General features: G+C 36.3%; 2 protein-coding genes across 4 annotated transcripts in view; one reads left to right on the forward strand and one right to left on the reverse strand.

The window, feature by feature from the left end:
• The first annotated feature begins 535 nt into the window (after positions 1-535).
• LOC133870246 (oleosin) lies at positions 536-979 on the forward strand. Its single transcript, XM_062307332.1, has one exon. The coding sequence runs from the start codon at positions 536-538 to the stop codon at positions 977-979; it is 444 nt and encodes a 147-aa protein (XP_062163316.1).
• Positions 980-4,616: 3,637 nt separating this feature from the next.
• The window catches only part of LOC133870340 (uncharacterized), a 53,915-nt gene continuing 44,725 nt past the window's right edge, over positions 4,617-13,806 (reverse strand). Inside the window, exons 7-22 of one of the 3 annotated variants that reach the window (XM_062307436.1) lie at positions 13,308-13,363; positions 13,115-13,214; positions 12,909-13,026; positions 12,415-12,624; positions 11,368-11,704; positions 10,959-11,052; positions 10,078-10,186; positions 9,554-9,825; positions 9,279-9,406; positions 8,754-8,988; positions 7,316-7,504; positions 6,834-7,117; positions 5,881-6,094; positions 5,508-5,750; positions 5,143-5,234; positions 4,617-5,031 (exon numbers count right to left, since the gene is read on the reverse strand). In XM_062307436.1, coding sequence (XP_062163420.1) covers positions 4,884-5,031; positions 5,143-5,234; positions 5,508-5,750; positions 5,881-6,094; positions 6,834-7,117; positions 7,316-7,504; positions 8,754-8,988; positions 9,279-9,406; positions 9,554-9,825; positions 10,078-10,186; positions 10,959-11,052; positions 11,368-11,704; positions 12,415-12,624; positions 12,909-13,026; positions 13,115-13,214; positions 13,308-13,363 — 2,829 coding nt within the window. In that variant the 3' untranslated portion in view covers positions 4,617-4,883. Of the gene's footprint in view, positions 5,032-5,142; positions 5,235-5,507; positions 5,751-5,880; positions 6,095-6,827; positions 7,118-7,315; positions 7,505-8,753; positions 8,989-9,278; positions 9,407-9,553; positions 9,826-10,077; positions 10,187-10,958; positions 11,053-11,367; positions 11,705-12,414; positions 12,625-12,908; positions 13,027-13,114; positions 13,215-13,307; positions 13,364-13,806 lie in introns of all 3 variants that reach the window. The other 2 variants (XM_062307435.1, XR_009900700.1) reach the window with 2 other exon arrangements.

The following is a 13,806-nucleotide window of genomic DNA, read 5'->3' on the forward strand; positions in this document are numbered from 1 at the left end:
TATAAAAGTAAATGTATAATTTTTAAACACCTTGTAATTGATGATTAGTCAAATTTAATTTGTCTTGTTTGTTTGAAACTTTCAACGAAATGGGGGAGGATTTTAATTTTTATCACATCCATAACACTACTACTGTACTACACAGACACACGTCACACACATGCAGTATATTATATTTATATATTAATTAAGAAGGTTAATTAATTGGTTGAAATGTTCAACAAATGCTGAACAAAACTTCCCTTTGCCGCGCGCGTTTGGTTAATTTCACGTCAAATCCTCCCATCCCATGCATATTAATTTGCATATTTGAAGGAGTCGAAGATTATTCAAACGAAACCCAAATCCCTGCCACTTGTTACGCATTCACGGACTCGTCCATGCAAAGCAGCCACGCCGCTTACCTTTGCATGCATAACGATCGCATGCATCCATCCACGCGTCCCCCCGCTGCTTCTCTTAAGTACTCCTCGCTCGCTCTCTCTCTCAATCATTCATTCACACAATCACAAATTAAAGCAGCTAGCCATAAACCATGTCTGATCAATCAAGGGCGCCAGTGAGCCAGAAGCTGTACGAGTCTGCGCCGTCGTCACGCCAGACGGTGAAGTTCTTGACTGCAGTGACAGTTGGCGCGACACTGTTAATCCTGTCCGGGTTAACCTTAACCGGGACGGTGATAGCGCTGATCTTGGCAGCCCCAGTTCTAGTCCTGTTCAGCCCGATTCTAGTCCCTGCCGGGATTGTCATACTCCTTGTTGTCGCCGGTTTCGTATTCTCCGGCGGGTGTGGGGTGGCGGCAGTATCGGCGTTGTCGTGGATATATAATTATGTGACGGGGAAGTGCCCGCCGGGGGCTGAGAAGCTTGATTACGCAAGGATGAGAATCGCGGATAAGGCTAGGGATATGACGGAGAGGGCTAGGGAGTACGGGAATTATGTGCAAACTAAGGCTCAAGAGGCTACTCAACGTGCTTGAATTATAATATATATGAAGTAATTCCATGTGTTTTGTTCGATCGATCGACGGCCGGTATCGACTATGTTTTGTTTTGTGTTTTTTTTTTTTTTTTTTTTTTTTTTAATGTTTTTTTGTGTCTGGACTTTGGTGCATTTTGACTTAATTAGGTTTAATTAATTAGTTTGTTTTTTTGCTTCTGTACGTACGTATGGAGGAACTTCCCTGTTAATATTTAACAGGTTGTTGGTTGTCCTACCTACTTTTTGCTTGTTTGAAGCAAATTAATCAATAATGATTCTTGGATTTGGTGGTACTGCATGCATGCTCAAATTTCATAATTATATATATATATATATATATATATATATATGAGTTGTGTGATGATTGATTAATTCTCATATTATATTATATTATATTATTGTTGGTGCATATATAATATAACATTAGTTGTACATTGATCATCCTTAAATCTACTATATTCTTTTGAAACCACCACGGTCCCCATGAATCCATGCTGCCTTAAATCATTCATTTGTTTCATAGTGATACACTGATACACTACTGCCCCAGAAGCTAACACCTTAAAGCCTTTGCCTTTTAAATCTGTATTTCCCCACTCCCAAGACTTCTTCCCAAATTAAATGAGAGGATTATTCACTATACATTTTTTCATATTCTCTTACTAAAGTTACACTCGAAAAAGATATGTCATCTCATTCTCTGAGGGTCCCACACCAAAGGTGAGAACGAGAGGATCACACACCGAATGTGAATGTGTGTACAAATATCATTAGCCTTATAAAATTATAGTTATGAAACAATTAATGATAAAAGAACGGCTGAAATTAAAAAGGGATATTAAAAAGGTAAATATCCCTAATATTGAAAGGGTACTAATAACACCTCATTTTAAAAACAATCAGCTAACACGCGTTACTTGGGCTTAGGGGTGTAAATTCGGCCTGTTATAACCGGTCGGTAGCCGGTAATAACTAGGAAATTGGTTTGGTACCCAATTGGAAACAACCACGGAGTCGATTATCGGTTATAGCATTTATATATATTTGGTTATAATCGGTAATCGGATATATATATATATATATATATATATATATAATTAAAAACAAAAAAAAAACAAATTAGGTACATTGAATTCCACTCTATTAATTTTATTTTATTTTTTATTATTATTATTATTATTATTATTATTATTATTATTATTTATGATATGGTAGTTGTACTCTTAAAAATGATCGTGTACATGATTGCATTTGTATAACAATATTACAATTAAAGTAAATGAAAAGGCCTGGGGGCCTAGGAAAAAAAAAGTGGCCACCGAGGGTTTCTTCCCCAACTACGTACCTTACAGACAGAGAGGACTTAAGTCAGTCTTCATTTTACTTGAAGTCTTGAACGCTAACGCACTAACAAATCTACTCTCATGATGACAGAAGAATTAACTTTTTATTCTTATATTTTTTTTTAGCCATGGAAGTTATGTAAGTTTTAGATCGAATTGGGGTAGCAAACACGTAAATTGGCAAGAGAATGATGCAGGAGACCCACACAGGATAATCCATGAACGTTTCATGTAAACACTACCCAGCATGTTCAGGCCCCCAAAAGCTTGACCACAAAGCGTCTCAAGCGCACTCTCCATTCCAAGCTACAATTGCATACAAGAATATATTCAGATCATTAAGGCAAGTGAAGGCCTCCTCAATGTTGATAATTATAAACAGAGACATTTCAAAATATGACTTGCTTCTAAAATTTCAGTACTCGGGATCCGGATAACCCGGTACTAACCAGGGTAGCCGGTTAACCGCCAGTTATTACAAACCCGGTTAAACCGGTTACCGATTTTAGTTAATAACCGGAAACCGGTTCCGGATTTTCACCTCTACTTGGGCTATGGCTTTACATTGTCGGTGTGTTTTCACATCATCGATCTCGAATACTATAAATTTAGTGTTTTCCAACCTTGTAAATTCGTAGATCTTTTGGTAGTAATGTAAATGTACTTTATCTTATTTTACATTAAAAAAAGAAAAAAAAAAAAGAAAAAAAATACATATTTGCCTTTCGACACAGTAAAAATTGGCAATGTATTTTCACATCATCTCGCCCCGTAAATTTAGTCTTTTTCAAGAACATAAATTTATTATAAAAAAAAGTACACATCCCTTAAACTACCACCTAAATATCAATGTGCTCTCCAAACTACCAATTGTGTCAATGTCCCCTTAAAACTACCAAACAAAGTCATCCCACGATGACAAAAATATTCTTCATAAAATTATAATTTTTTTTAAAAAAAATTATATAAAAAGAAAACAATTTTTTTTTGAAAAAAAATTAAAAACAATAAAAATAAAAACCAAGGTTTTTCAATTTATTGAAAATTTGTTTTATTTTTTTAGATTTTGTTTTATATAATTTTCAGTTTAGGCTTACTCTTGGATTTTCATTTTTCTCATTTTTTTAAAATTGTTTTCTTAAAATAAAAAAAAATAGTTTTTTTTAGTTTTAGTTTTGCTTTTCGAATTTATAAGGATATGTTTGTCTTATTGAAACTTTTTTAGGGTTATTTTTGTCTTTTTGTTGGCTTTTAGGGGACATTGACATATTTTGGTAGTTTAGGAAGGGACATTAACACAATTAGTAGTTTGGAGAGCACATTGACAATAAAGTGATAGTTTAAGGGAGGTATATGTACTTTTTCAATTTATTATTTATTTATGTATCGCAAGACGTTTAATTTTCTTTCAAGAAGAAGAAAATTGGAGACATAACATTCAACTTCTCAGATCTATTTTAGCTTTCTTCTATTATGAGCCTCACGCTATGCCGAAGCCGCATATCTCTCTCCCTTCACAACAACAACCGCCACCACCACAACAAGCACTCTTTCCAAACCCCTCCTCTAAACCCCACTCTTTCTTGCGTGATGGGCAGTGATGGGCATTTTCTTCGTCGTCTTCATTGCCGAGTATTAAGTGTGAAGGAGAAGGAGCTAGCGTCGTACACACATTTTGGGAAAGAATCCATAATTTCGGTTTATTTAATTTTTTCTTCTATTTTTTTTTTCTTAAAAATCAGACTTTTTTTTTTTATAAAAAAAAAAAAAAAAAAAAAAAAACTCGAGTGGAGCCGAGTGCTTTGGCAAGCCAAGCTCGAGCCTAGATTCTTGGCTCGTCAGAAGCTCGAGCACAAGAAAAACATAAACAAGCCTGGCTCGCACATGCACTATTTACCCAAGTCTCATTTACAACCCTTAAATATTTACATTGATATAAAAGTTATTGAGAAATAATTTTGTCAAATCTATTCATGCGCTCCAACAAATTTGACCCTTCATCCTGAGAATGTATACCTAAACAAGCTTTGGGGATGATTCTCTCCATCCATGACTTCATTTGCGAGGAGATTTTAGGTCCAATTACTATATTAATTACGTACTTTTTCACTACTATAAGAGACCTCTCACACTCCTACCTGTATACTCCAATCCAGCAATTTCACCTAGTGGATTTAAGTAAGAATGAACACCCAGTTGCTTGAGGAAAATATATGCAAAATACCTGAGCCTAATGAATTTCCAAAAGACAGGGATATGCACTTACTATTTACACTGTTACCAAGAAAAAAAGAAAAGAAAAGTACATATTGCTTTCATTATTTCTTCAACAAAGGATTACAGTAATGATTTTAGGTACAATAACTCTCTCTCTCTCTCTCTCTCTCTCTCTCTCTCTCTCTCTCTCTCTCTCTCTTTTCATTTTCATTTTCCTTTCTCTACTTCTCTAATCTCTATGTCAATCACTCACCTACTCATAAAACATTCAAAAATACCTGAGAAAACAAAAGTACATGTTAAGGTAAGGTGGACATGTCATCTTGTTGACAGCCATAATATTTATGACTGCCAGAACAGCTCGAAATTGTTACCATACAATGAGCGGTCATGAATCTCCAGATTTGCCACATGCCAGTTTATAAGGCGGGACTGGAAGAATTTACATAAAACCAGTCCAGCCGGAAAAATCCACCATTCACTTTCGTCCCTGTGGCCAACAAGCACCATGAAATAATCAGAGATACTGTTAGTTGGGTGTCTTGCCATTGGCTTTCCTAACAACATATATAAATTTTTTCAGAGAGAAAGAATCCCTCACATGTTAATATTCCATGGCTGAAAGTTCGGACGCTTTCTACTTGGTGATGATTGAGAGTAATAGTGCAGATATCCACAAACAAAAGCAACCATCTGAGAGAAGATCATAAGGAAATAATGTTTCACTTCGTCAAGAGAACAAACTAAAAAAAATATAATAATTTGTCAAATTCAAACTATAATTCCAACCAAAACTCCACTTCAGATTTTAAGATTTTATCTTCTTCTCATATTTCTCTTCAGAAAGTAAGTTCCTTACAGCTTCTACGTTCATTGGGTGAAGGAAGACTTGCAAAGCAGAACCCAGATAAAGAATTAACTATAACCACTCAACCTGAATCTTAAGGGGCAGATATTGCAACTTACAACATTAATCAAGGATGTAATGTTCCACAAAGCATAGAAACGTGCAAGGCCTGCGGAACGTCTAGGTCCATGACTGAATAGAGCATTGATTCCAGCAGGAAATGGGAGAAGAATGCCCAGAGGTAAAATAAACAAAGCCAGAAAGACATCTGCCAGTGAAAATGAATACATCTGGAGCAAAGTAAGCAACACTAAGCTAAAATCCCCTAAAAGTAGCATAGAGATGACTAAACCAACAAGATCCTGCAATTACATTAGGAAAAAAACAAAAAAAAAAAAAAAGGAGAAAATTAACTGACAGTGAGAGAAGTAAAATCTAAATTTCATACAAATTTAACCAATAAAATATAATAAACCCAAGCATGATTTATACCTGGTGGCGAACAGGTTTAGTATTATGAAGTATAAAAGAGAGAAGATAAAATATTTCTCTCTTTTCTTCAAGTACTTGTAAATTGCTAGCATCTAAAATGCTGCCATATGTCCTTTTTCGCCTCATTAAACTTTCGTTGCTTCCGAGTGCTTGATTTGAGTGTGTTTCTTCTATCAAATGACTGGACGGATGTTCTCTGTACACAGTTTTCGCACTGCAAACCAAGGGATATAGGAAACCAAGTCAAAATCAATTCAATTACCATCAGGTGTATGTGCATCTGTTAGGAAGCATGTACAAGGAATCAGCTGTACACCAATTTACCCCCTTATCTTTTCCATATCTGCTCAAATAACACAACACAAGACTTCGGATTTCTCTATGTATGTATATATCTCCGATCCTTGCTAATGTGCCCGGGGGTACTTTTGTGTGTTTATTGTGTGCATGTCATCATGACATTCATGTTTCCACTTTACACACAACCAAGATTAGAGTCTCTAAGGGATGTTACAGGAACCGTTCCCAATTCAACTCTTCTCTTCTCTTCTCTATTTTTTTCAAAAACAACTATCACCCAAACATCAATTCAAACATAATGTCTCTACTTCTTTTTTCTTAGTATCTGTAATTTTGAAAAAAGTTAAAAAGCATACAAAACAAAATAAAACAAAAAAAAAATCACCCACCCAAACATCCCTCTTTATATTTTCAACTTCAATGAGACTTGTAAATTTGATATGTTTAGTGTCATCATTTTATCCATGGATGGACAAAATAACATTAACATACACCCAGTTTCCACAAGAATTGTCACTGCACAACTATCAATTCTGATAAGTCAAAATGTGTAATGAGGATAGAATAGACATACAATGTAAGGCGACAAGAATTTGATTATCACTCTTGACATAGGCTATTTCTCATAAAACACTACAAACCATTACCGTAACTGTTGCTCTGTTTGGATTGCTCCACCAATATTTCCAAATGATGCAGGATCATTTTCTTCTTCAACAGCATACACCAAAAGTCCATACTGAAAATAGCCACAAGCTGTAGCCTGAAACCAGGCAAGATCAACACATATTCCATGGTTCCTCAACGCAGGATTGGCATGAGTTTCAAGCCATCTGAGAACAGGCCGAAATGTTACTATCAACCGTCCACGACGAACTAAGCGCAATTGTGCATTCAAACCAGCCACCAATCGATACCATATCGTAGGTGGAACTGACTGCAGGCCAGAAACATAACAATTAGCAAATTCTATAAAGGCAATTGATCACTCTCCACCCCCTCCCCCACCCCCCTAAAAAAAAATTCTTCCCTCTCTTCCCCTCCCTCCCATGGATGTGTTTGTGATGAGTCTGTGTGTTCTGTGTGCACCTTAATCAATTTTCGAGTTAGCTTTCCTCTGTATCAATCAACAAACCTGGCTCATGAGGCTTGTGAGAATATTATCGCTGTGAAGTGAGAAAGGAGCCATGTAACTTCCATCACCTCCAAAAGGTAATGACATTGGAAATCTATCGTGTAAGCGAGGAGGAAGATCAGTTCTCTTTTCATCACCACCAAGGAAGAAATCCACATATGCTAGCATTAAATCAGAAGTTGCAGCAACCTACAGTAATACAGAAGAACATACCCAGGCTTAAAAATCAATCAGATCTCATTGAGACCACATTAAACTCTCCACAATTCGAGGAATTAATTTTTTCAGAGGATTACACACTGAAGAAACCAATTTGTGCTAAATAAGTTCTAAAGAGGAGATTATGTATCGAGATAAAAACATACCAAACACAGAAATAGCACTGAACCCCAAGTTTAGATGTAATATATAGTTGGATTAAATGTTTTTTACGATTACGGATATGCAGTAGATTAATAAAAGGATAAGAACATGAACATTGTTAAGAATAAATAGTTAGTTATAACATCAAAGCCACAAAAATGTAATATCCAATGCAAATAAATTACTTCTGTTTTTGGTACTACTATTAGTTCTCATAAGCATTTCTTTCCTTAGGTAGGAAAAACTAAATGGCGCAAAAACTTTGGCATCCTTTATAAAGAAAATAAACTTTTCTTTATTGATTATGAGGTGGTATTTACTAATTATAATTTGAAAAAGAAAAAAAGAAAAAAAAGTAATTTAAAGATCAACCTCAAAATAGAACATGCTCAGCTAATAAGGCTGGAGCAATAGCCGAACCACTCTGGCCACTTTCTAATAGTAAATAAAATCCTAACAGAAAACAGATGAGAACCAAAAGATATTGCATAAGCAAAGCTATATACAAGACAACTGACTTGTTATTGAAAAATGCAGTAATGCATCTCACTAAAACAGAATAGCAACCAAGTAGTGATTTATGTTAATTCTGTTGGGCAAGGGAAAGAAAGTGAGGGGTGAGGACTTCGAATATAAATACATTCAAACAAGCCGAGAAACCACAACATCAGCAGCTGAGCTGGTAAAGCACATCAGAGATTATACCCCAAATCAGGATCCATGTTATGAGCTTGAAAAAAAAAAATTCAAAACCCCCATCTCTTTCCACTCCCCCCCTCCCCTCTTTTTCTTTCCAAGTTCTTCCTTTTTCAGTTCTTGCAACCATTTCCACCCCCAGAAGAGAAAGAAAAATTGAACTTAACAGACGCTGTAGAAGTAGCAGTTACAGCAACAAATGCCACTGAGAGAAAAAGGGGCAGAATCGCCGATAATTTATGTATCATGTATCTATGGGTGGATGCACCTGAACCAACTTGAATCACTGATTAATCATTTAAAATGCATCACACGCAACACATTAATTCAGTCTAATGAAGCCACAACAAATTCATCCAAAAATTGTGAAAAATCCTACCTTGATCCCTTCATAAAGAGCGCGTGAACGGCAAGAACGTAAGCAAGCATGATCATACTCGGATCTAACGAACTCACGCAAACGTTGCAATTTCAATCTCCGACGCCACTGTTGCCATGACCATGCAAGGGGATATGCAAGAACAGAAAGAATGCTGTATATTGCTCCCTCCCACCAGTGATAAGCAGCTAGAGCATTAATCTCATCCACAAAAGTATTGAATGCACCCTCATATCTGCCGAATCAAATAGATTATGGAGAAATACTTCCATCTCAAATATAATTCTTTTTGATAAGTAAAATACGGTGCCTTCACAAACAATGATGGAATGTATCAAAAAAAGGGGATCCAGATATGCAAGCACAATTATATCTGGACCAAAATCAACCCCGATACTTTGACGAAATTCACTCTATGCCTCTAGAACATCTCAAATATAATTAAACTAACAAAGAAAATGAAATTCTTAAAACCCATAAAGGGACAACTGAAGTAATTAGGGAAAAAAATCCACTTCAACTTACACTATCTCTTTTATTTGTTCAGGAGGTGTGTGGGGGAGATGCCAAGGTTCGCTGAGAGTATTAGGACCCATGAAATACATTCTGTGCACATGACTCTGGGACTCTTCAGCTCTGTTTGTTTCCAAAACCTAGTATACAAATAGCAACTATTGAATCCAATGTCAAGTGCGGAAAGAGAGAGACAGCAAAGATAAACTACAGAAGCAGTGTGTGAGAAACCAGAAAATAGGTATGACAAACACAATTTTACAAAGCAAGAACGTTTGAAGGGAAACCTCATTCAAAGACTCAAGAAAAGGGAAGGAGTGATCTATTTGAGAGCCATGTTGAGTGGGAGCTGGTCCTGGTGATTCATCAACTCCAAAAAATTTCATTCTTGCAACACTAAGCACCAGAGCTAACAGAATGAGAAGACCCATAAGGAGAAGACCAAATAACCAAGGCCCACCAAATGTATAAACCAACTCTTCAAGAGCTGTGTAACAGTTTGGCATGTGATATCTGTCTGAAATGCAGCTGTAAGGACAAGGAGTTTCAGCTATACCTCCTGATAAAGAGAACAAGTTGAAAAATGCATACATCAGTTTACCAGAACTTCCAGTTGTATTTGAACGTGTGTATACAGGAGACAGTACGAAGCAACAAAGACAAAGCAAATGGAACTAGAAACAAGAAATTGTAACCCCCTTCAAGATAAAAAGAATGATGATCCATAGGAACAGACAAGCTTACAAAGGGAATATGCTCTTTTATCTCTTATGATACAAAATCAAATTAGCCACCACTAACATAAAAGTACCTCGGACAGCAATGTAAACAGCACGATGGGGAAGCTCTTGAGCAGGACAATGATGGCAAAGTGCTCTATCAGATCCAGTAACATTCTTATAAGTGCCAGCTGGACATTCCTGAAGATATTCAAACACCACAAATTTTAAGTTTCAAAAAGTTGAAAAACTTAAGCTAGAAATAACAATGATGCATACTGAAGCTAAATATTTAGAGAGAAGTAGCATAGAGTAACACCATCTGAAATGGAGGAACCTCCTCCTACCCCATGATGTTTAAAGGATAATTAGGACCCTACAATGTTCAGCATTTTCTACTTATTAACATTAGTAGCTGAAATATTGCATGATTCATGAAAGTAAAAAAAAAAAAAATTGATTGATAAGTTACACACCCAGTGGAACTTGAACCCACGACCTCAACCTCCACCTTGCTACAAAGGGAGGAAGTACCATTTGAGCTCAAGCTCATTGGCAGATTCATGAGAGCAAACATATCCCACAAACTAAAAAGTAATGAAAGACAAAAAGGGCTCAAAACACTTTCACATTTATAGATGGTGACTTGAAGTTGAAAAATATGACTATTTGTTAATGTGTTTTGGGGTGTTTTTTATTTAAAAAAGTGTTCTGACGTGACATAAATATAAAAAATATTTGTGTTTTTAGGAGTGTTTTGTGTTTTTGATTGGTTGTTAGTATTATTGCTTTGAGAACAGAAAACAAAAGACTCAGAACAAAAATGTAAACAAATAAAGCTTACATTTTTATGTCATGAAATCTGTGTACAGACATACAAACTCAAATTGAGACTAGCTAAACAAACGAAGGGTATACAAAAAAAAAAAAAACGTAATGCACAAATCTTAACGTTACAATTTTCAAAACCTACCTCACAAAATATACCATACAGTCCTTTTGGGCAAGCTTTCCCAGTCACTGTTCCAGTTTCTCCAGCACCACCTTGATTTGTACCAACCCCTCCCCTATAACCATTATAGAGAACATCAAAATGCTACTAGGAAGTTCACGACATATATGAGCATCAATGGGAAAGATCGGCTACATATACCCCCAAAACAAACAAAGACTAGCCAAACCTAGTGATCATACTATAAAATGAAGTTATGTATACAGACCGCATTGAATGCACTAGTATTGAATCTGCCATTTCAAATAATCTTCCACAGAATGCACTAGTACATTATGAAACACCAAATGCTTTCTTTTCATTAAATACAAAAATCCAGAGAATTCACAAGAACATACAGAAATATGTACCATTTGAATAGTGTACGAACCTTGCATGGATGCTTCCTTTCACTGTAGCAATGGGCTGGTACACATCTCCAGTGGGAATGTCAGACCAATGAAAGTGAATCCTTCCACCACCTCCTCCGCCACTTCCATTGGGACCACCAGATCCCCCAATACTCGAAAGAACAGCAGACTCACCAAGAGCTACTGTATGCAAAAACAGAAGAATAGATCCACCAGACCCACCTCCAGGACCTCCATTCAAACCATCTGCAATAGCATAATTTGCCTTTCCCCTAGTTCCTTTAAAACTTTCACCATCAGTACTCACTGAGCCTTCAATGGACAAACTTGACAAGGAATGCTCCGCTGAACCCATTACTGCTCAAACAGATATAACAAATGAATATGGAGGATAAAGTATAAATGGTACAGTAGCTATCACCTCAAATAAGGTTGTGTATATAAAAGGACAGAGCCAGCCTCTATTCAATAGAAGTAGAAAATTACTATGTTATTTTTGTTTTTCCAATAAATAATAGAATGCATTTAAAAAAAAAAAAAAAAGGTGCAAAAGGAGTGCAACCTAGTACAAGTATACAAGAGAACCCCAAAGCCAACAACTAGCACTCTAAAATTTAAAAGATTAAAAACAAAACAAGAAAACTCCAACAAGTAATTACTAGAACAACAAAATTAAAGAATGTTAAAGGAGGGAAGAATGACAAAAAAATAAAAAAATGGAGGAATCTGAGAAACTTATAGTGGACTCCATTGTCAATATATGTATGTAACTAGACCATTAAAATATTTGAAGAATGTGACTTCACAATTATCTTAGCGCAACCCAAGGAAAAAGAAAGTATGCCCATGAATGGAACCACTCCACCTACACTCAAATATTACATAGAATCATCACAATTTTTCACATAATACATGTTGGAGAAGACATCTTCGTCGTTCTTCGATGTTGCTGATATATGACATAACACGCAAAATTTAATATTCCCAAGATTCTTTAACAATGTCTTCAACCATTTAATAGCATAATAGTGTCAAGAATATATACAATTGAACGTAATATGATTTACCTATAATACCACCGCCTGCAGTTGAACCAGCTAAGCTGTCATCTCCACTTCCACTACCAAGTTCACAAGGCAAATCTGCATTCCCGTATGAGATACCACCCTCAATACAATTACCATAGTAGCATCCAAGCCCACCCTTGCCACCATGCCCACCACCACTACCAATACCATTACTCAGAGCATGTCCTCTGCCCACACCACCTGTGCAGCCTGAACAAACACAAATACGAATTCCACCCAAGTATATGACTTCTTCAGAGAATCGAAATATGATTTGTTTTATTTTGTTCCAGACATTTAAATAGATTTTAAAAGTTCAACAGACCATTTAAACTACAATGTGATTATGTGAGTGTTGTTTTTTTTTTTTTTTTGGGGGGGGGGGGGGGGGCGGGGAGGGGGGCGACTGGCGAGAGAGAGATTAAAGTGGAGGAAGCATAACTACTCAATTACTCGTGGTAATAATAAAATTATGGGTAAAGGGGAAACAATACCCATCCCTGATGCACTTATTGCTCCAGAAGACAGTACAGCTATATTTCTTGCTCTGTGGAAATGAACAACAGACCCTTTAATAAGGCCTCCAACAGTTATATCTTCAACTCGGCAGATCTGAAAAAGCAAATTGATAAAGCTGCTAAATAGATCCAGATGAGTAATTTCAAATTCTATTACTGCACCAGCTCAACTGAACAAACACCTGAAGAGTGAAGGACAGTGACGAGTTCACATTGCAATCTTCAGGTGGCTGAAGTAATTCAATAGGACAATCTTGGTTTTCACAATGGAGCTTTGGTGTCCTACCATACATTAAAATAGAATACTTAAATTGTACTAAAAGAGAGCATTAGAAAAGTTCAAGCAAGTGATAATACAACCAGATCAGAACTTACACAGCATCAGTTGTTGCATTCTCTAAGGGACCACGCAAAAGAGAACCAGGTCCAATCTTCAAGCAGAAAAAAGAACTTGATTGATAATCATATACATTTAAAAAATAAATAAATAATTGATAAATAATGTATATTCAATCAAAAGCGTAGAGGTATGCAACCCAAATACACAGGATATATACAATAGAACCCCTAACCCATAAAGAAAGAAGCATAAAGCTAAAAATTCAGAAAAAGTAGATACAGGTGAAGTATTCCAAGCCACTCTCCATGTATACAGGGTTTGTAGCATCAACTTCTTCAAATCAAGCAAACCATTCTCACAATCGTCAAAGCTGAGATCATTCCGCTCTCGCAAAGACACCACATCAAAGACAATGGAGTCATCCTCCATAAGTGCAACGCTACGGTTGCCCATCTGTCCCCTCCAACTTCCCAATAGCTCATTCACCCTGCGAGGCATAACCCAAACAACACCAAAAAGCTGAAGAAATGCACT

The sequence above is a fragment of the Alnus glutinosa genome, chromosome 6, assembly GCF_958979055.1.
Source record: "Alnus glutinosa chromosome 6, dhAlnGlut1.1, whole genome shotgun sequence".
NCBI classification, from domain to species: Eukaryota; Viridiplantae; Streptophyta; class Magnoliopsida; order Fagales; family Betulaceae; genus Alnus; species Alnus glutinosa.

Bases quoted from the DNA above. Each gene is read 5' to 3' on its own strand.
- LOC133870246 (XM_062307332.1), top strand. From the start codon at position 536: ATGTCTGATCAATCAAGGGCGCCAGTGAGCCAGAAGCTGTACGAGTCT.